The 22,645-nt window shown below is 39.1% G+C and overlaps 1 protein-coding gene across 9 annotated transcripts in view; it reads left to right on the top strand.

Moving 5' to 3' along the window:
• Positions 1-22,645, top strand: part of TP53BP1 (tumor protein p53 binding protein 1) — a 70,850-nt gene that overhangs the window by 9,533 nt on the left and 38,672 nt on the right. For 4 of the 9 annotated variants that reach the window (XM_067744989.1, XM_067745005.1, XM_067744979.1 and 1 more), the window contains exons 5-14: positions 10-140; positions 957-1,109; positions 1,462-1,591; positions 2,937-3,103; positions 4,435-4,564; positions 5,358-5,452; positions 8,066-8,271; positions 15,946-17,272; positions 21,545-21,664; positions 22,434-22,637. In XM_067744989.1, coding sequence (XP_067601090.1) covers positions 10-140; positions 957-1,109; positions 1,462-1,591; positions 2,937-3,103; positions 4,435-4,564; positions 5,358-5,452; positions 8,066-8,271; positions 15,946-17,272; positions 21,545-21,664; positions 22,434-22,637 — 2,663 coding nt within the window. The remainder of the gene's footprint in view (positions 1-9; positions 141-956; positions 1,110-1,461; positions 1,592-2,936; positions 3,104-4,434; positions 4,565-5,357; positions 5,453-8,065; positions 8,272-15,945; positions 17,273-21,544; positions 21,665-22,433; positions 22,638-22,645) is intronic. The other 5 variants (XM_067745043.1, XM_067745033.1, XM_067744985.1 and 2 more) reach the window with 4 other exon arrangements.

Below are 22,645 nucleotides of genomic sequence, written 5' to 3'. Positions count from 1 at the left end.
GCTGTATAGTGTTTTGGGAATGTCAGTGGAATCTGCTCCTCCTGTGGGTGAAGAGAAGGAAGAAGAGGTGGAAGAGAAGGAGAAAAAGGAAAAAGAAGGAGATATTTCAGACGATACCACACACTCCCTTGGTGCTGAAGGTAGCTTTATGCCTTTTTCAGGATAGTAGATTGGTCTAACCCCTTTAACATGAGCATGCAGATGTCTAAATTTCTCCCTTTTATCAGGTTATAGATTTCTTATCATTAAATTGAGAATAGTCGTTAGGAAATTTGCTGGTAGCCTAAGATAATCCACCTAATTTGGTGTTCAGGAATTTTTAGCTCATTTTTTAGCCCCCTTTCTGCATACTGACTCCTACTTCTTTTGTATTCATTTGTTTTTCAAATATTTTGGGGATGCATGCCTTGTGGGGTGGAATTACAATATGAAGTACAGTACTCTGCGTGTGTGCGCGCACGGCTTATGTATTTCTTTAGAAAGTAGAAATAGTCTACCTTTATTAGGTGCTTGTAAGGTTTTATGGTACACAGTTTTTGCTTCATTATGCATTTTCCCCCTTTGCTTTTAGTGCTTCTATTCTTTTTTTGTGTGTGTGTATTTTTTTGCGGTACGCGGGCCTCTCACTGTTGTGGCCTCTCCCGTTGTGGAGCAACAGGCTCCGGACGCGCAGGCTCAGCGGCCATGGCTCACGGGCCCAGCCGCTCCGCGGCATGTGGGATCTTCCCGGACCGGGGCACGAACCCGTGTCCCCTGCATCGGCAGGCGGACTCTCAACCACTGCGCCACCAGGGAAGCCCTTAGTGCTTCTATTCTTAATTTTATTTTGAAAAAATTTGGGGGGCAGGGCTTTGATGTGAAAGACTTAATATGACCTTCTTTTGCTAAAGGGCAGCACCTTGCATAGTACATAATGTTGTGGGATGATAGCTGATTTCTTGGGGTTTTCTTCCTAGATCCTGCCTCATCACAGCTGGGCTTTGGGGTTCTAGAACTTTCCCAGAGCCAGGATGTTGAGGAACAAACTCTGCCACGTGAAGCAGACAATCTACAGTCAGTAACCACCAACTCTGCTTATACTAGGCTATCTGATGTGGATGCTAATATTGGTACGTAACATGTTTTCTGGCATTTAGAGTTTGTTTATAAGTATTTTCCTCCCATGCTAGAGCTAGTTGTTTTTTCCTTGATATATCTTATAGCTATCTAAGTTAATATAATCTAAGTTAGTATAGTAAGGTTGTAGAGTTGTCTGGCGAGTACTTGTCAGTTGATGGCTTGCATACTAAGGTTTTTTGTAAGTGGGTAATTGGTTATTTTCCTTTCTGGAATGATGCCTGTATATATTTTCAGTTTGTATTTCTTTCTTTAATATCTTTGCCTTTTAAAAAGCATTTGGGACTACTTTTAGTAGTTTGAAAAATTAAATATTTCCTTCCTGTCTTCTTCTAAAACTTTAAGCAATTAAGCATGAAGAACAGTCTAATGAAGGTATCCCCATGGCAGCACAGCCCAGCAAGGATATCCCTGTGCCACCACAGCCCAGTAAGGATGTATCTGTGGTAGAAGAGCAAAATTCACCACCTGCAAGGTAAACCAAGTTCTTTCTAGAAAGTATTTTTGGGTTTCTGCTATCAGGTTACACTCATTTCACTTGGCCAGGTGGAAACTTTTTCAGAAATTCTTGATTTTTTTCCCCCCCTTGCCCTGGGCATATTTATGGTCCAGTAGAAACATTTATTGTTTATGAATTCTCATTGTGTCATCTTATCTTTAGGCATATTACAAGTCCAATTTATTGCTGCTTTAACTGTAAGGATGATCCCTTAATCTTTGGTTGTTACTCCTCCTCTCTGTTCTTTGTCTGCAGAGGCACTATCTCTCTGTGGTCTGTCTTTCTAAATTCTCTAGTGTTGTAAGAGTCAAAAGAATATTATATTTGAAAGTCTACTGTTTTTATACTTGAGGAGAACCCAGATTGCTTTGGGTCCTCAGGTATCCTGCACCTGGTAGCTTATGGCATAGATAAATAGGGAGGTATTCTTTTCCCATGTCTTTCAGGCTCTTAACTTGGTGGGAATTGGGCAGTATACCTCTGTTCTGCCTATGGTGATTGTTGTATCCAAAACAGCATTGTCTCTGGTCAATACCTCAAGTTTAGATATGGCAGAGGACAAGTGGGATGCTTCCATTTTGGAGAAGGGAATGAGTAAACATTTAGTATTCTTTTGTTTCTTCCTTCAGTAGAAACAGTGGGGAATGGGGTACTGAACAAAGTTGAATATCAATAGAGGTTGTCTTTCTAATGCAAAACACTCAGTTTAACATTCCACTTTTCCTTAGGAAATTACTCTCTAGGTAGTTTTGCTATCCTGTTTACTCTGGGGAATGGTAGAGTAGGTGAACCGCCTAAGTCTCTGGAACGGAGCCAGCAGTGAGTGTCTTACATGTGTAAGTAGTATTTGTGTGAAGGAGTCTTGGTTTGGGGCTTGGGTTGAGTAGATCAGATCAAAAAGGTCAGCAGAAGATAAAGTGTGTGGCTGGTGCAGAGGATGATTTACATCCAGGCTCTTTCTGTGGGAGGTCATTGTTCTGGCATTGTTGCCGTCTGGATCACACTGCTTCATGCACCTCTAGATAACAATGTATGAAACAAAAATCCCTAACTCACTTATCAGAAATCTTGGACAGCATGCAGCACTGCAGTGAGCAGAGTGGAAAAGAGGTATTGCTTTGTGAGAGACTGAGACACACTTTGAAATGGGCTGAGGGCTTTGCATCATTATAAAGTGTAGCTTATTTCACTTTTAATAAATAGTTTCTGGAAGTTTTGAAATTAAAAAAGGAAAACACACAAAACAGGAAATGCTTCTTTCTTCAAAGATGAAAGCCTTTGAACATAGTAACTTTTTTTCCTGGTGATATGAATTTCCTAGGTCAGAGGACATGCCTGCTAGTCCCAAAGGCTCTCTTGCTGCTGTGGAAACAAAAGGACAAATATCTGTTCAGGAACTTCTGGAAGGTGGGATGCAGATTCAGAAGTCACCAGAGCCTGAGGTTTTGTCAACTCAGGAAGACTTGTTTGACCAGAGCAATAAAACAGGTACAAAGAGTAATTTGTTGCCGTAGCTCTTCTTTTCTGAAGATCTAAACTTTTATTTCTGTTCTGAGGCTACTGTTTTAAGTCAGAAGGCACTTTATAGGTGTGCAGACTTGTTTGTGGTATGGAAGGAAAGTACGTTTCTAGCTGATTAATGAGAAGGACTTTTTGGAAATAATTGCTATTTAGCGTGTGTTAACATAATTTTCTTTCTCTTTTGGAAATGGAGATACTGAAGAATACTAGCTAATAATATGGCAGATTTAATGTTATGGAAAGAGTAGCTATTTCTGTTATCATAAGTCTTCAAATCTTAAATATGATAATTAAGTGAAGAATTTCATGTTCACCTGGGTAACAGTCACTTATTCATCTGTTTATTAGTTCCTCTGCCACAAATAGGAAGTTATGGTCCAGCAGAAAGAATATAATACCTTTAGAAGACTAGAATGGTATTTGTTTCACCTTTCATTAACCCCCACCAGTGCCCCATGCTGCAACCTCACAGAGCCAGAAAGCTTCAGTAACAATCAGCAAAATATGATGTATTGGTTGTAAGTAGGGAGGAAGAGAAGGTTATACTCCTGTACTATGCTGTGAATGTGTGCAGGACATACAGAGCATCACCAAGAAACCTTTTCTGGTCTCTCATTAAAGCTACAAGTTTGTATTTAAGAAATTTCTTTATTCTTGCAATTAATACAGCTGATACTTCATTTGTTGCTAAGGAGAAGGGACCAACAGGAGCCTCTTCATAGTATAAATCAGTAATGACTGCTCATATATCGTTTTACTTGTGCTTTAGTATTTTTTCTGTCTTTTGAGGAGCCCAGGTTCTAATCATGAAAATTGTTGCGTTCATATCATCAGGTGTCATGCACATCGTTTTGACTTCTCCCATCTGCATCATGGCATGAGCTTTACTTCACCTTAGGTAGACCTTGGAATAAAGGGCTCGCTTGCTGTCTTACAATAGAAACTTGACTAGAAAGAAGAGCAGCCAAGGAGAGGTTTAAGCGTCCTGGCTTTTCTTCTCCAAGCTTTAATCATGACAGAAAGGACTAAGGAGTTCTTTTCGTCAATTCTTTATTAAAGAAACCCATAATTTATTAGGGAGGGGATGTTTAATCGTCACTCAAGATTTGCGTTAGTGTGGCATTCCACTAATTGTACAGCAGTTAGAAAACAGTTTCTGCCCTCTTGGAACATGGGTGGATATATGAATATTATGCTTTTTGTACTACTGAGTGTGTTTTGTTTTTTATTTTTTTGACAATTCAGTAATGTCAATATGAGAAGTAAATGCAACTAGAATTTTTTTTTTTTTTTCTCAGTAGCTTCTGGTGGTTGCTGTACTCCTTCAAGGGAAGAAGGTGGGTGTTCTCTGGCTTCCACACCTGCCACCACTTTGCACCTCCTGCAGCTCTCTGGTCAGAGGTCTCTTGTTCAGGAGAGTCTTTCCACGTAAGTAAGCCTAAAATAACCCTTTCAAGGAAACATGTGCCTGATGGTTTTAGGCTAAGGTTGAAAGAGCTAAAGTTGGTAGTCCAGAAGTCTTTTTGAAACTGAAAAGTAAACTCTAGGCTTAAGAATTTTGGGGAATAAGAACTTAGTGGAATTATCGAAGGCAGGTAGATCTGCTTTCCCATTTGGAGATTTTAAAATTGTAGCCCAAAGGTTTCACCAGGAAAGAAACTGCCCAGTTATTTAGAGACTGTTACATGTCCAAAACAAGCTGCCTGCTGCTCCATTTGGCTAGCAGTTCTTCCCATTTAATGACATAGGGGTGCAGAAGAGGTTATGCTAGAGTTGACAGTAGTTGGACTTCTTTATCCGTATTAGGGCAAAGAGGTTGCTTTTTTTTTTTTAATAAGAATATACATGATCTTTCTCATAATAGGCAAAAAATGGAGTAAATATTTGTCTCAAATCTGCAGATGAATTAATTTTTTTAGCACTATCTCATCCTGCTTTTCAGTCATGATGTCTTTGTGTCTGGTCATTTACTTTCTCTTGTAATCATATGACTTTTCCCTTAATCTTTTTTTTTTTTAATTCTAATTTTGGATATGTGTGGTGTGAGAAATAGTTATTGAAGTATTGTTCATGGCTCTTCTACCAAGGTCGGTTAGCTGTTTGAGAGAAGCACTAATAAGTACTTGAATGAGTTACAGATATTTTTGCTGTTAAAAAGTAGAAAGCAAGTGCGAAGCTGTAGCTGTGGTAAAATAACCTGTGGCTCTCTCTTTGTATAAAGGAATTCCTCAGACCTTGTTGCTCCTTCCCCTGACGCCTTCCGATCTACCCCCTTTATCGTTCCTAGCAGTCCCACAGAGCAAGAAGGGAGAAAAGGTGAGCTCTCTTGATCTATCTGTTGATCTCAGGTTAGAAGAGGGGCAGCACTTCTTCTGCCTTGTGAAGTGTACTGTTCCTTTACATGTTAGAACACTGTGACCTCAACTATTCGCTAGGACTCATGTCTAAGCTTCAGGGGAGTGGCCTAGTGTTAAGTGCTTTCCTCAGTTCTTTGCTCTTCTAGCACTGATTCTTCTGAGAGTTCTCTATTGACAGTTTAATTTTTGAAAAGACCCTTAAGGGAAAATTGTTCAAGTTGAACTCAAATGAATTATCAATAGTATAATGAAGACCTTTATTGCTATTGGCCTAATAGTGTCCAGCAACATGATAGCATGTTACTGGTCAGAGGGAACCAAAAATTGTTTCTTTTGCTCTTTATAGGTTATTTCTGCTATTATCAAAGCAGTTTTAGCCAAAGAGTCATTAGGAGCAGGTGGTAGAAATTTTGGCTTAATTCCCTTCCTCCTTTGAGGACCTAGTGATTTTATATTACTTTATACACAAGAAAGTTTTTCTTTTTACTTAATTTATGTCATTATCTAAACCTCTTTTGCTCTCTTCTAGTCTCCTATCCAGTCATTCAAGATATTTCTAAATTTTTCCTACTTCTACAAAGCCTTTTCCAATAAATTCCATGATTTTTTTCCTTTTCATTCTTTCATATATCAGTAATGGTACAATAGCTAATATTTATTGAACACTTATTTTATGCCAGGCACTGTTCTTTTTGCTTCTCTTTCATTCTGGGTTCTTCTGTTTGTTTCTTTTTTTGTTTGTTTGTTTTTTAAATCCTCACAACATTCCTAAGAAGTAGGTGTTATTTTTATCCCCATTTTACAGATGAGAAAATGGAGGCACAGAGAGATTTCACAACTAAGTCCACAGAGGCAGGATTTGAACTTGGGCAGCTGCCTCCAGAGCCTGTGCTCATGGGTTTTCATTTACCCATGACAAAATTTAATCTTAGACTTTCTTCTGTCACAGAGTTTGTGTCTGGCTATTTTCTCTTGAAATCAATGTAGGTATCCAGATGGACTAATATCATTCTAAGCATAACATGATTAGTGATATCTTCAGTGAAAAATAAAAGTGAATCCATTCTACAAAAAAGGCTGTTAATGCAAGTTAAGTTTGGCTTATTCTTAGAACCATTTTTTCTATCTGTAGTGTGAACACTGAAGATATATAAAAGTAATTATATTAAAAATGCTCTCTCCCTGACTGTAAACATAATTAGTACTTACTGTGGAAAGTTTGGAAAGCATATGGGAAAGTAATGAGAAGAAAATAAAAATCACCTGTGATACCACAGTCCAGATATAATTAGTATTTGGATATGTGTTTCCTTTCAGAGTGTTTTCTATGCATAAATATAAAGAAGTATGTTTACACAAGTGGGATCATGTTATGTATATGATTCAGTGTTCTTTTTTTTATGTAACATTGTATTTTCCTTTGTTAATTTTAGATTTAATGCATTTGCTTAATATGTGCATAACTGTGCAACTGTGTATGGTTTTTTGTATTTTGCTGTTGTTGTCTAAGAATATTAACCTAAAGCCTTTTTATATGTAGTGCTTAGAACAGGCCTTAAGAAGTGCTTTGTCACGGCAATAAAGGTCAAAAGGTGTAATGAAAATACTTAACACAGCTGTGGTAGGGAAATAAAGGCCTATAGCATCAGTTCCCGAACATAGCATTAGAGTGGAGTGTGCGTTTGAGGCCAAGCTAAGCAGCAGGGGTAGGTATTGAGGTGGAGGTGGGGCGGGTACCTGGTAGCATGAATGTGGATTATAGGGAAAAACTAAATGGCATAGGTACTTTGTGAGAGTGGTCTAATGGAAGCCTGTTTGGGGTCAAGCTGTAAGATAGGGGAAAAGGGGTTGATGAATCAAATACCTAGCAAGCTAGGCTGGCTCTGAGGAAGATCCTGTTAGCCTACAGGTGGGTAGGATACTATACGAAAAGCAGTGTTTTGTATTTTGTTTGTGTTTTTGTTTCCCTCCTGAGCAATTTGTCTCAGGATTAGTGTCCTGTACTCTGTTCTTTGATAAATCATTGCTGCTTGTCACTGATAGATTTTTTTTTTCCTTCTTCTCTATTTGTCCTGGCATCCACCTCTCTGCACTTAGCAGTTAATGCAAATAAAATGAGTTCATAAATATGTAGATATTTACTTAGAGTGATGAACAAGTTCACTGCCTTTCAAGGCCTGTGGTTAAATTAGGTGCCATTAATCTGGGCGTTCCTATGCAAATGTGAAAACTGAGCTATAATCAGGAAAGGGTCTGAGAGGAACCTAGTTAATTTACTATCATATGGATGGATGGGTATCCCTAGATGAACCCTATTTTAATCTATATCTGAGTATTTTAGGAGTGTGGACTTCCCTCCCCCAGGGGAATAAAGTGTTGCTAGATTTCCAGGACTTAATCTTCTATTAACCTATCAGCTTTTCTGAAAATTGTCACTGTTTTTTTTTTTTTTTTTGTCACTGTTTTTTTTAGGGATGAAAATATCTGAATATAATTGTTATTAGCGGTATTGGAACATGAATAGTATTGATGAGTTCTTATTTCTCAATTTGTGTTTCCTGTTTTAAACTAGATGAGCCAATGGATATGTCAGTGTTATCTGAAGGAGGAGAGTCTTTTCAGAAGAAACTCAAAGGTGATGAACCGGTAGGGATAGAAAACCCTCCTCTCCCACCTGAGCCCACTATATCACCACAAGCCTCAACACCGGTATCTCAGAGCACACCAGTCTTCACTCCTGGGTCACTTCCTGTTCCATCCCAGCCTGAGTTTTCTCATGTGAGTATCATAGAAAAAGTTTTTTCCTTCTAACATCTTTTTTTTTTTAAACAACTGTATTGAGGTATAATTTAGAAACCATAAAACTCACCCATTTTAAGTGTATAGTTTAGTGATATTTTAGTAAATTTACAGAATTGTGCAGCTGTTATCAGAATCTAGTTTTAGAACATTTCCAGGGTCATCTAACATCTTGATGTACTTTTTATGTTTGAATTTTGTACTATGTCTTTTTTTTTTTAACATCTTTATTGGAGTATAATTTGTACTGTGTCTTTAACTTCTTAAAAGTGTTGCTTTGAAATTGAAAGGGGGCATTAGTCATTATTCTGCCTTAATGCATGAACTTCTCACTAAATCAACCCTAGGCTCTCCACCGGTTGTCAATATCTCCTTTCAAGATGTTCAGGGGCCTCAAACTTTTTCATTTTGGAGAAACCACTTTTGGAGCCTCCTGAGTTCTAATCTGTGCTATTGCCTTCTATTCCTGGTATATAACTGTCACCTCCCTTTCATTGTCTTTGGAGATTGTCCTTACCTGTCTTTGTGTTGGATTCCTCTTGGGCTCCGTGTCTTCTTGCTTGGTTTACTCCCTCATTTTGATGGAGGACATTCTTCAGTAGCATACTTTCTACCCTCATACATGATTCATAGTTTGTAGGAGTATAGAATTTTAGGTTGGAAATAATTTTCCTTTAAACTTTTGAAAGCATCGCTCTACCGTCTTCAGACTTCCAGTGTTGCTGTTGAGAAGTGTGGCCAGTTTGATTTTGATCTTTAATATGTGAGCTGTTTTTTTTCCTTACTGGAATCTTGTAGATTTTTCTTTTTATCCCCAGTGTTCTGAAACTTCCAGACCCTTGGCATAGGTCTGTTTCCTTCATTGTGTTGGTAAGCCCTCTCAATCTAGAAACTCAAGCCCTTCAGTTCAGGGACATTTAATTATTTAATTTCTTCCCCTTTGTTCTTTTTTTTCCTTAATGGAGTACCTATTGTTCGGATATTCATATTCCTAGAATAGTTTTGTAATTTTATTATTTTGTGTTCTACTTTCCATCTCTCCCTCCTTTTGTTTAACTTTCTGGATGATTTCCTCAACTATTTTTTTTTAAAACTTAAAAAAACCCTCACTTTATTGAGATATAATTCACGCATCGTGTTGTTCACCCTTTTAAAGTGTATAATCTAGTGGCTTTTAGTATATTCACAAAGTTGTATAGTTATTCACCAGAGTCTAAATTTTTTTTTTTTTTTTGCGGTATGCGGGCCTCTCACTGTTGTGGCCTCTCCGGTTGCGGAGCACAGGCTCCGGACGCGCAGGCTCAGCGGCCATGGCTCACGGGCCCAGCCGCTCCGTGGCATGTGGGATCTTCCCGGACCGGGGCACGAACCCGTGTCCCCTGCATCGGCAGGCGGACTCTCAACCACTGCGCCACCAGGGAAGCCCCAGAGTCTAATTTTAGAACATTTTCATCACGCTCCCCCTCCACCCCCAACAAAAGACCCCATGCTTATTAACAGTCACTCCCATTTCCCCCACCCCCAGCCCTAGTCAATCACTAGTCTACTTTGTGTCTCTATGGATTTGCCTGTTCTGGGCATTTCACATAAGTGGAATTGTACAATATGTAGTCTTTGGTGACTGTTTTCTTTACTGTAATGTTTTCACAGTTCATCCACGTTCTGACATGTATCAGAACTTCATTCCTTTTTATTCTGAATAATACTGTGTATGTACATACCGCGTTTTATTCATCCATTTATCAGTTGATGGACATTTGGGTTGTTTCCCCTTCTTGGCTATTATAAATAATGCTGTGTACATTTGTGCGCAAGCTTTTGCGCGGATGTGTATTTTTATTTTTCTTGTGTATAATTAGGAGTGCAACTGCCAGGTTCAACCATTTTTTAACTTTCTCTGAGACATTAATTTCTACTCTTGGATTTTTCATTTCTATACTCTTTTTTTTCCTTGAATGTTCTCCCTTTTTAAAAAAAAATAGCATTTTGTCATTTCATGGGTATACTATCTTATCTCCTTAATGATATTAGTAATAGTTTCTGAGAAGTTTTCTCCCTGCAATAGTCACTATTTCTTCAAATAGATTTTAGTTAGTTTTGTAGTTTTGATGTTTGACTTTTAAAGAGGCTTTCCTCAAGAGTCTGATAATAATCCTTGATTTTCTGACTGCTTTAAGAGTGAAATCCCAGAAAACTGATTAGAAGTTCTGAATTGGTGGTTAGTGCTTCATGTGTCTGGAATTTACTGTAGTGTGATATGCAGGGCCATTTTTGGGGTCCCCTAATGTCAGTATCTTGATTTATCTTGTCTTGTTCACGTTCCCTCCTGTCTGCCATTGCTTTAGAAGTCTATGATGGAAGAGGACTGGGGGTGTTGAGAGGCAGGTGCAGGTTCCATTGAATATGTAAATTTTCATTTAATCTCCCTGTTTTCAGTCTGGTACTTTCTGATAACTGTGCCTCTTTTCCTCCAGTTCAGGGATGCTCTGTTTTACCCTCTCCAGGGCAGAGGAGGGTCAGGAAGAGCGAATCTGGGGATTAAACTGCTTCTTAAATAGATTTCCAGCCAGTGTTCCTCCTGTTTTTAGCACTACCCTCATCACCACTTCCAGAGTTACCTGGGCTACTGCCAAGTCCTGAATCTTTTTTGGGACATGGTAGTTCTGAGGTATAATTTGGGTTACTTCTTAGCTTTCTCCACTGCTGTCTTAGGAATTCAGTTTTCACTAGTCTGCTAGATGGATGACCACTCTTGCAAAATTTTATTGTGGTTATCTGTTCTTTGTTCTCTTTTTCTTTCTTTTTTTTTTTTTTAAATAAATTTATTTATTTATTTATTTATGGCTGCATTGGGTCTTAGTTGCTGCGTGCGGGCTTTCTCTAGTTGCGGTGAGCAGGGGCTACTCTTCGCGGTGCGCGAGCTTCTCATTGCGGTGGATTCTCTTGTTGCAGAGCACGGGCTCTAGGCTCACGGGCTTCAGTAGTTGTGGCTCACGGGCTCTAGAGCACAGGCTCAGTAGTTGTGGTGTATGGGCTTAGTTGCTGCGCAGCATGTGGGATCTTCCTGGACCAGGGCTCGAACCCATGTCCCCTGCATTGGCAGGCGGATTCTTAACCACTGGCCACCAGGGAAATCCCTGTTCTCTTTTTCTTGAAAATGCATTTAAAAAAAAAAATCCCTTTACCATTGCTTAGTGAGATTTTGGAAGAGAGTTAAAATGTGTGTATTAAATCCACTGTTTTTATTTGGAAGTTCCATACTTTTTTCATTATGTATCAAACTCCTTACATGTTAGTCTTTTTTTTTTTTTTTTCTTGTGGTACGCGGGCCTCTCACTGTTGTGGCCTTTCCCGTTGTGGAGCACAGGCTCTGGACGTGCAGGCTCAGTGGCCATGGCTCACGGGCCCAGCCGCTCCGCGGCACGTGGGATCTTCCTGGACCGGGGCACGAACCCGTGTCCCCTGTATCGGCAGGCGGACTCTCAACCACTGCGCCACCAGGGAAGCCCACATGTTAGTCTTAATGACTCACCTTTGCACATCTGTTATTTCTTCTGTAGATGGGTTATGGAAGTCCAAGTGAACCTAATTTTGATGTTGTAATATCTATTTATTAATTTTTGTTTGTGTTGGGTCTTTGTTGCTGCACGCGGCCTTTCTCTGGTTGCGGCGAGTGGGAGTGGTGGCTTCTCTTGTTGCGCAGCATGGGCTCTAGGCACGTGGGCTCAGTAGTTGTGGCTCGTGGGCTCTAGAGCACAGGCTCAGTAGTTGTGGCACACGGGTTTAGTTGCTCCGCGGCATGTGAGATTTTCCTGGACCAGGGCTTGAACACGTGTCCTCTGCATTGGCAGGCGGATTCTTAACCACTGTGCCACCAGGGAAGCCCCATGTATTTCTTTCTTTTTTTCCCTAATAGATTTGTTAATTTCATAGCCTCTTCGACCCTTCACCAGGATGTGAGGGCTGAGGAGAGGATTAGTAGAAAATAGTTTGATATTTAACACTTTCTCATTCTTGATATACATATTAATTTGGGGATGACAAGTCAGAGTATAGATGATTGTTTGTGTGGCTCCTAAACTCTGTGTGTGTGAGACCAGTTTTTGACTGGTTGGATACTATGGATTTATGTCTGTTGAATCTAGACTGGTTGACTCATTGAACAAAGTCCTGACAGTTCTTCATCAGTCTTTATCCAGAGCCCTGAGGTGGTTTTTTCACTTAACTTCGTTATTCTAACTAGGCCTTCAGGGAGCCTCAGCGCTGTGGATTATTAGGGGCCAGACACTCGGAGGCTAGATCCAGGCAGTCTTAAGAAGTACAGCTTATTGATAGGCTGGTTAGCCCCTGAAGTTTTACTTTGCTGACTGAAATTACACATATATTGAAAAAATTCTGTAAAAGATATTACGTAAGTATTTACTTTGATAACACTTAAAACATATTCAGAATGTGGACAACTGCTTAATGAATATGAGGTTTCCTTTCCTTTTTTTTTTTTTAAATTTATTTAATTTATTTTTTTTTGGCTGCTTTGGGTCTTCGTTGCTGCGCACGGGCTTTCTCTAGTTGTGGCAAGCGGGGGCTACACTTTGTTGTGGTGTGTGGGCTTCTCATTGCAGTGGCTTCTCTTGTTGCAGAGCATGGGCTCTAGGCACACGGGCTTCAGTAATTGTGGCACGCGGACTCAGTAGTTGTGGCTCACGGGCTCTAGAGTGCAGGCTCAGTAGTTGTGGCACACGGACTTAGCTGCTCCGCGGCATGTGGGATCTTCCCCGGCCAGGGCTCGAACCCGTGTCCCCTGCATTGGCAGGCGGATTCTTAACCACTGTGCCACCAGGGAAGTCCCTGAGGTTTCCTTTTGAAGTGATGAAAATGTTTTCATTTTCATTTCAGTAGATAGAGGTGGTGGTTGCACATTGTAAATATTCACTTTAAAGTGGTTATTTTATGAGTTTGACTTTTAAAAAGGTATTTATAATTTTATTAGCAATGTCTTAACTATAAGCCTTTGTAAAATGACTTATTTTTTACAAGAAAAGTAAATACATTTTTCTTGTAGAGTGTGTATAATATACAGATAAGTGAAAATAAGATCATCAATTATCCTGTCTCAAGTAACTGCTCATAACTTTTTTGTTTTGTTTTTCATAACTTTTTAATAGTATATATTTATTAACTTAAAAAAATGAAAATTATATAAAAATGTATAGACCACAATAAAATATATATTCATATACTTTTTTAACTAAAAACTTTTCTATTTAATGCATAGCCTGAATGTTTTTCTATATTTTAAAATACTCATCTACAATTTTGTGTAATTACAAAGTATTCCATCATGTAGGTGTATCATAATTTTTAAATGAATCTCCTATCAGTGGATATTTAAGATATTTTATATTATTTCCTTTTCCAAATAATAATTTTAGTACTGAACAGCAAGCACTGTAGCTAAATCCCAGTGTATTTTCATCAAATAATTTCCTGGAACTGGAATTATTGGACTAAAGGGTATATAAAATTTCAAGGCTGTTGTCGTGTATTGCCAAATTGCCATTAGAAGTGTTGAACCAATTTATACTCAGTCATGCCTCAGAGTATATGAGCAGATTGAAATTTAAGACTATTTTTATAATCTAAAAGTGTAAACAGTAACACCAGACATTGAAATACCAGAAGTTATAGAATATACAGAATGTTTGGCAACCTATTTTGATTCCTCATTCCCTTAAAAATAGGAAATGAATGCCTTACCAGCTATGTCTAGAGCGTTACAGCATTTATGTTAGGCAAAATAACAAATTAAATTCTTACATAAAAACATATTTTAGCTTTGGGTTATTTTCTTTTTTTTAAGGTATTATTTACATAAAATAACACCATTTTAAATGTATAGTTTGATCAGTTTTGGTAGTTGTATACAAATGTATAACCACCATCACCATCAAAGTACAGAACAGTTTCCTCACCCTAAAAAGTTTCTTCATGATCCTTTGCCCCCATCCACTCTTCTACCCTAGGCAAGCATTCATCTGCCTTCTGTCACTATAGTTTTATTTTTTCAAGAATTTCATATAGGTTTTCCCTGGTGGCACAGTGGATAAGAATCTGCCTGCCAATGCAGGGACACAGGTTCGATCCCTGGTCCAGGAAGATCCCACATGCTGCAGAGCAACTAAGCCCATGTGCCACAGCTACTGAGCCTGCGCTTTAGAGCCCGCAAGCCACAACTACTGAAGCCCGCGTGCCTAGAGCCCGTGCTCCGCAACAAGAGAAGCCACTGAAATGAGAAGCCCGCGCACCACAATGAAGAGTAGCCCCCGCTCACTGCAACTAGAGAAAGCCTGTGTGTAGCAACGAAGACCCAACACAGCCAAAAATTTTAAAAAAAATTTCATATGATTGGAATCAAAAGTATATGGTGTTTTGTGTTTGAGTTCTTTAGCCTAGCATATTTTTGAGATTCGTTCATATTCTGGCAAGTTTTAATATTTTAATCCTTTTTATTGTTGAGTAGTATTCTGTAATATAGATATCCACAATTTATTTATTCACCAATTGATGAACATTTGGGTTGCTTCTAGTTTTGGGCTATTATGAATAATACTGTTGTGAACATTTGCATACTACATCTTTGTGTGGACATATGATTTTATTTCTCTTGGGTTAATTACCTACAAGTACAATTTCTGAGTCATATGGTAATATTAATGTATGTTTAACTTTAGAAGATAGTACCAAACTGTTTTCCAAAGTGGCTCTAGCTTTTGCATTGCCACCAGCAGTGTATGACAGTTTCACATCCTCACCAACAGGATGTATTCTTACTACCTTCAGCCTTCCTTGTTGGCATGTAGTGGTATCTGTTGACTAATATTATTGTAAACTTTGAATTTTACATCTTTATGAATGCTAGCATATTTTGAAATAGTGGGATGTGAAATAAGGACAGGCATACCTCATTTTATTGCACTTTGCTTTATTGTGCTTTGCAGATAATTTATTTTTTACAAATAGAAGGTTTGTGGCAATCCATCATTGTCGGATGACATTTAGCATTTTTTTTAGCAATGAAGTATTTTTTAATTAAGGTATGTACATCTTTTAAAGACATAATGCTATTGCACACTTAATAGACTATAATGTAAACGTAACTTCTATGTACACTGGGAAACCTAAAAATTTGTGTGACTTGCTGTATTGTGGTGGTCTGGAACTGAACCTGCAGTATCTCTGAGTTATGCCTGTATATATTCCCACTTTGTGAGAACCGAAGTGGACTGTGTAGGCATATGTTCACGTGATTCCTGTATAATTGATAGGCATATGTTCACGTGATTCCTGTATAATTGAGGGCCCATGATACAGTGTATGACATGATTTTAGTAGTGGTATACAGTTAAATTTAAGTGTCTTCCTACCTAAGTTAATACCTTTAGGTTTTTGTTTGGATTGTGCTTATTCTAGATCAGTGATTCACAAGAAGATCATTAAACAGTGACTTGTGTTGATGAACAGACTGGTGATTATGGCCCTAGAGTTTTAAAATTCTTGCGTAGTTGATTTAGAAATTTTAGAATTGAAGGATTAGATATAAAAGAAATACGATTATGACAAAATGATTATTTGTGTCTTTTTGTTCTTCCCTAGGACATTTTCATTCCATCTCCAAGTTTGGAAGAACGATCAAATGATGAGAAGAAGGATAGAGGTTTGCATAGTTCATCTTTGACTGTTGAGTATTCTAAAACTTCAGAGACTGAACCAAAGAATTCCTCTGAGGATCTTGGGCTTTCTTTGACAGGGGATTCTTGTAAGTTGATGCTTTCTACAAGTGAGTATAGTCAGTCCCCAAAGATAGAAAGCTTGAGTTCTCACAGGATTGATGAAGATGGAGAAAGCACACAGATTGAGGATACTGAACCCATGTCTCCAGTTCTCAATTCTAAACTTGTTCTTGCTGAAAATGATAGTATCCTGATTAATCCAGCACAAGATGGCCAAGTAGAACTGAATCAGAATGATGATAAAACAAAGAGGGTTAACACAGAAAGCAGAGACGACATTAGTATTTTAGCTGATGGTTGCAAAGGCAGAGAAGAAACTGTGGCGGAAGACGTTTGTATTGATCTCACTTGCGATTCAGGTAGTCAGGCAGTTCCCTCTCCAGCTACTCGATCTGAGGCACTCTCTAGTGTGTTAGATCAGGAGGAAGCTATAGAACTTAAAGAACATCATCCAGAGGAGGGGTCTTCAGGGTCTGAGGTGGAAGAAATCCCTGAGACTCCTTGTGAAAGTCAAGGAGAGGAGCCCAAAGAAGAAAATATGGAGAGTGTTGCATTGCACCTTTCTCTGACTGAAACTCAGTCCCAGGGGCTGGGTCTTCCAAAGGAAGTCCCCAAACAAGAATGCCAGGAAGCTATGGAAGTTGAAACCAGTGTGATTAGTATTGATTCCCCCCAAAAGCTTCCAGTACTTGACCAAGAATTGGAACATAAGGATCAGGAAGCATGGGAAGAAGCTACTTCAGAGGACTCGAGTGTTGTCATTGTAGATGTGAAGGAACCATCTCCCAGAGTTGATGTTTCTTCTGAACCTTTAGAGGTAGTGGAAAAATGCTCAGATTCTCAGCTGTGGGAGGATGATGCTCCAGAAATAGAACCATGTGTTGAGAATAGAGCGGATACCCAAGAAGAAAAGAGTGCAGAATATGAAGGAGATCTGAAATCAGTGACTGCAGAAAAAGAACCTGTAGAGGCAGACTCTTCACAGCCTCCCTTGACTTTAGTGAGAACAGATGATGCTCCAGGACCTGGCCAGGAAATGCAGCAGACCCAACCAAAAGAGACAACAGTTAGCACGTTAAGGGAAGACTCAAAAATGGCTAATACAAAGCAGCTGGACTCAGGTGTAGGGGCCCAGCCACTGGAGAAAGCCTCTGCCCATGCCTCACAAAGCTTCTGTGAAAGCTCTAGTGGTAAGTGTGATTACAAATTGTTCTGTGTTTCCAACCAAATTATAATTTGGAATGGAAGGTAGGAGAGAACCACATGCTTATTACATCAGGGCTGAAAATTAACTTGGATTTATGTTTATGAGCAACCAATAATAGTTGGGATATTTAAAATTTGGGGTTGTATTTTTCTTTTGTAGCTGTAATTATTTATAGAATCAGAGAGCAGTTGAGGTTTTTATCAGCTTTATAACTCAGGAGTAATCAACATGAATTTTCTAAGTATTTAGAAATTGTACCAATCTGGTATTTTCTACTTAGGTTCAAACCTTGTTCCATATTTTTATACTTTGAGAGTGGCTTTGTAGTACAGGGATCTTTTCTGATTACCTTACACAGTTAAATCATATTCAAAACTCTCTGGATTGTTTCTTCCTTATGGGCATTAAGTAAACTTTCTAAATTTGGTTCAACATATATACATCTTAAACCTTAAACTGGGAAAGGTGTTAGCTTGTGTTCTTTATAAAGTCAAGAATGAGAATATAGATTACTTTCTGAAATATTTCTAGAATGTCATGTATGACATTAGCTGAAAAGAATTCAAACTTTCTGAATGTCCAAAGTTAGTATAATTTAAAAACAAAACAGGAACTTCCCTGGTGGTGCAGTGGCTAAGAATCCACCTGCCAATGCAGGGGACACGGGTTCGAGCCCTGGTCCAGGAAGATCCCACATGCTGCAGAGCAACTAAGCCCGTGTGCCACAACTACTGAGTCTGCGCTCTAGAGCCTGTGAGCCACAACTACTGAAGCCCGTGTGCCTAGAGCCCATGCTCTGCAACAAGAGAAGCCATGGCAATGGGAAGCCCGCACACTGCAATAAAGGGTAGCCCTCATTTGCCACAACTAGAGAAAGCCCATGCACGGCAACAAAGACCCAGTGCAGCCATAAATCAATTGATAAGTAAACAAAGCAAACTCCAAAAACAAAAGAATAAAAACAAAATACAGACTTAAGAAAGCAAGCTTCTAAGGATATGGAAATGAGAAACAGTATTTAGGTAACACCATCGCTATCAGTATGGGTGATCATACCTTTCGGCGTTCCTGGAACAGTCCCGTTTATACTTCTTGTTTAGGAGTGATTATTAGTAGTACTTTTTTTAATCTCAAAATTTCCCCTGTTCATTAGGCTTTATATTCATGAATATTTTTTTTCCTCTTCAGAATGAGAAATGTTAGAGCTGAAAAGGAAGTTAGCCGATATTGAGTTCAGTCTCTTCTTCCTAAAGTCATGTGGCTAGTTAATGATTGAAGTGGAACTAGAACTTAGGTCTCCTGATTCCCAAGTCTATGCTTTTTCCTACTATAAAACTGTATGATATAGTTTCTCTGATTCTGTTGAGTTATGGTAAAGAACTGTCTGAATGACCTAATATTCTATATTATTGAAGATTTTTATAATTTCATTACATCTAAATACTGTTGTCGATCTAAGTCATGTTTTACAGGAAGGTTGCTTTGGTTGCTATACAGAAAGAATCGTGGGTTGGGGAAAGGGGGAGACTTCAGGCAGACAAGGTAATTGATAGGTTGTTGTAATAGTCCAGGAATGAGGCATTGAAGACCAGATAAGGGTAGTGGCAGTGCTGCCTGTATAAGAGCCAATTTTCCATTAGGTTTTAGTGATGTGTTAGATCAGTGGCGCTAAGATAACTTTTCATAAATAGTCTTCTGTAATTAACGCTTGCATCTTACATTTGCGTATTATGGTTTGTCACGTAGAAGGATGTACTTAGAGATTTTATACAGATTTTCAAAAGTCTGAATGGTCGATCATAATGTGAGGGATGGTTCCTGTCAAGAGAGCAGAATAGGTGGTTGTTCCAGGAATGAAAATTCTATAAAATATATCTTTGGAACGTATGATGCTTTGTGAGGTGGTTTTTTTTTTTAATTTTAGTTTCTGTATATTTTTTAAGTTCTTTATTAACTTAAAGGACTTGCTTTTTAAGGAGTTGCCAGAGAATGAATGCTTAGCTATCAACTCATTTCTTTTTGCTATAACTATGGTGGAATTCTTTGCCATTCAGATAATGACGTTGAGATTCTCCACTTCTGCTTTTCACAGTTTCTTTAGCAGTGCATGTGTACTTTTCATCCTTTATTTCTAAAGTCCATTCATTTTCTCTTTTCATCCCTTCAAGTTGCTAATTCATTTTCTTTCATGTAGATATAAGAGATGTTTTTTGTTGTTGTTTTGTGATTTTGAAGAAAAAATATCAAGGTGTGCTTGATATTAAAGATAATGAAGGGTGGAAGTGGAATGGGAAGAGATGAAAGAAGAAAAATGTGGTATAATAAGAAATATATTTGGTCTTCATCCAGTTCCTGGCACCGAGCTCCTAAAACCCTTGTAATTTCCTAAGTGATAGGAATAAGCTTAAGCCCTTTCTGTCACACCTGAGTAATGCTATTGAGGTGATTTAGGGTGGGATCTTCCCTACATAGCCTCAGGGATGGGGCTGTTCACCAGAAAGACAAAGTGATTGGAGGGTTGGAACTTCCGGCCCCACCTACCAACCTCCTCGATGGTGGGGGTGGGGATTAAAGCTCTATAAAAACTCTTGAACAACAAAATTTGATGTTTCCTGGTTGATAAATGAGCCAGGAGGGTATCTAATCCCAGTTCTAAGGGAGACAGAAGTTCCTGCTATCAGAACCCTCTGGACCTCACCCTATGTACCTCTTCATATAGCTGTTCATCTGTGTCCTTTATAATAAACTGGTAAACGTAAGCAAATGTTTCTCTGAGTACTATAAGTAGCTCTAGCTAATTAATGGAACGTGAGGAAAGTGTCATGGGAACCTGCAGTGTAGAGCCAGTTGCTTAGAAGCACAGGTAACAGCCCGGACTCTGACTGATGTCTTAAGTGAGGGCAGTCTTGTGGGACTGAGCCTTTAACTTGTGGGATCTGATGCTACCTCTGGGTAGATAGTGTCAGAATTGAGTTAACTTCATAGGACACCCGCTAAGTGTGTGCTGGGAATTGGAGAATTGCTTGACGATATTGGGAAGCACATTAGACAAACTGTTTTCACAAGGAATAGTGACTGGGTATGCCAGATTATAGTTATTTTGAGCCATTTCAGGAAAGTAAGTACAAATTTTCATCTGTCAGGTTTAAGAACAGCAATCTGGAGTAATTCTTTTATTCTCCCCAACTTAGTCGTTTTATTAAAAGAGATAATTAGGAAATCAGAAAATGTGATTTTGGCAATTTGCTAATTCTGATTAGAAATTGGAACTGAGACCTAGTTAAAAAGTAAAGTTTTGTTTCTTGACAAATGTTTAATTTAATAATGACTAACCAAAATGTGTACAGTGGAGATGCTCATATATGTGATGAGATTTACCATTGCACAGAGATTTAGATATGAACACTACCGCTGTGGCCTAGAGTGAAATGCTGGTCAGTACTGCTGAACTGTGAAACCCAGATGATTTCTGTTAGAACCAATGAGTATTTTGAAGTCCTTTAGCCCAGTGGTCCCCAGCCTTTTTGGCACTAGGGACCGGTTTTTTGGAAGACAGTTTTTCCACAGATGGGGTGGGGGGTGGGGCGGAAGGCGGAGGTTGGGGGGTGGATAGTTCAAGCGGTAACGCAGGCGATGGGGAGCGGGCAGCAGCAGATGAAGCCTCGCTTGCCGCTGCTCACCTCCTGCTGTGCGGCCCGGTTCCTAGCAGGCCCAGTGGTTGGGGACCCCTGCTTTAGCCCATGAAATCCTTTGTCACCTCTTTGAGTAGACTGTAAATTTTAAGTATTAACATCAGATTTTAACATAGAGAATCCTACAGATTGCTAAAGCTTATAAATTAACTCCTTGGGTTAGCATTACACAAAATTAAAACGTCTAGATTTGAAACTATCCAACTTTGTATCACTGAGTATCCCCATATGTACTTACTGTCTTGAGGCTCAGATGTTTCTCTGTTCCTTTTGACCCCATGTTCCTCAGGCCTCTAAACTTTTGGGCTTCCTCTGTTTGCCTGGCCCCTGGTTGTCTACTTTGTGTCAGTCCTGTTGATGGTTGTACAGAGAGCAGAGAAAATAGTAGGAAATTGGTTGAGAGGCCTGGTGAGGGGGGTTGGGAATGAGGCAGAATTTGAGAGCAAAGGAAAAGAATAATTGAGATATTTCTTGCAGTTCTCCTCACTTTTGCTTTTTTTATACTTCTGTTTTGGTTTCCTTTTTGTTTATCATTGTTTTGTTTTGTTTTTTGTTTTCTCCAGAAACTCCATTTCATTTTACCTTGCCTAAAGAAGGTGATGTTATTCCACCATTGACTGGTGCAACTCCACCTCTTATTGGGCATCTAAAATTGGAGCCCAAGAGACACAGTACTCCTATTGGTGAGTGATTAAAATGTAATGATGTTTAAAGCAGAATTTGAGATATCATTCTTTATGCCAGTGATTCTTTTATATCTCAGGAGTTGGGCCTGCCTGATAAGATTGATTTTTGTCTTAGGAAGAATAAGGTTGTGGTGTCTGATTCCGTGAGTTTACTCCCAGGAGATGTTGAGCAGTGATGAGAGGAAGGAAAGAAAGGATGGAAGGAAGGAAGAAAGAATATTTATAAAGATTTTATTCTGTTACTTGCAAGGCCATAGACTCTGAGTGCTAAGCAATGATATAGAGCTGTTTTATGAGGAAGAGGTAGCAGGTAGGGTAGAAGTACTGTTTATTCAGGACCTTGGCTAATCAGTCTGCTGCTTGACAGGGGAAGAAAATTTAGATCCTCCTTCCCTGAAGCAGCTGGTAGTCTTCTACATTAACCTATTTGTTTTCTCTAGTCAGTGCTGGGAGGTAACAATCATGCCGTCTGGAGTCTCCTGCTACCTATGCTTGATGCTGGCAGATGTGGGTTGGCTGAGGGCTCATGCAGCATCCTTTGTCCAGATGCAGAAGTGGAACTGAATCCTGTTGCTCTTCTTAAGACCAGGTGTCAATATTAGTGCGTAGTTGTTGATACTTGTGACAGGATCTATCCTAGGAATCCTCTTCAATCCTGCAGAGCTATGGAGCCAAACAGGCAAATTGATGACCTTGAATTGTTATTTTTCATATTTGTATTTTAGTGTTCTTTCTTCCTTCCTTCCCCCTGCCTCCCTTCTTTCAGGTATTAACAACTATCCCGAAAGCACCATAGCAACCAGTGATGTCATGTCTGAAAGCATGGTGGAGACCAATGACCCCATGCTTGGGAATGAAAAAGGAGATTCTGGGGCTGCCCCAGAAATGGGTGATCAATTGTGTCTGAGAATGAAATTGGTCAGTCCTGAGACTGAGGCGAGTGAAGAGTCTTTGCAGTTTAGTCTGGAAAGTAAGTTT

Source organism: Pseudorca crassidens, chromosome 1 (assembly GCF_039906515.1).
Source record: "Pseudorca crassidens isolate mPseCra1 chromosome 1, mPseCra1.hap1, whole genome shotgun sequence".
NCBI classification, from domain to species: domain Eukaryota; kingdom Metazoa; phylum Chordata; class Mammalia; order Artiodactyla; family Delphinidae; genus Pseudorca; species Pseudorca crassidens.
The sequence above is the reverse complement of the archived record's forward strand: the minus strand, read 5'-3'. Positions and strand labels throughout refer to the sequence as shown.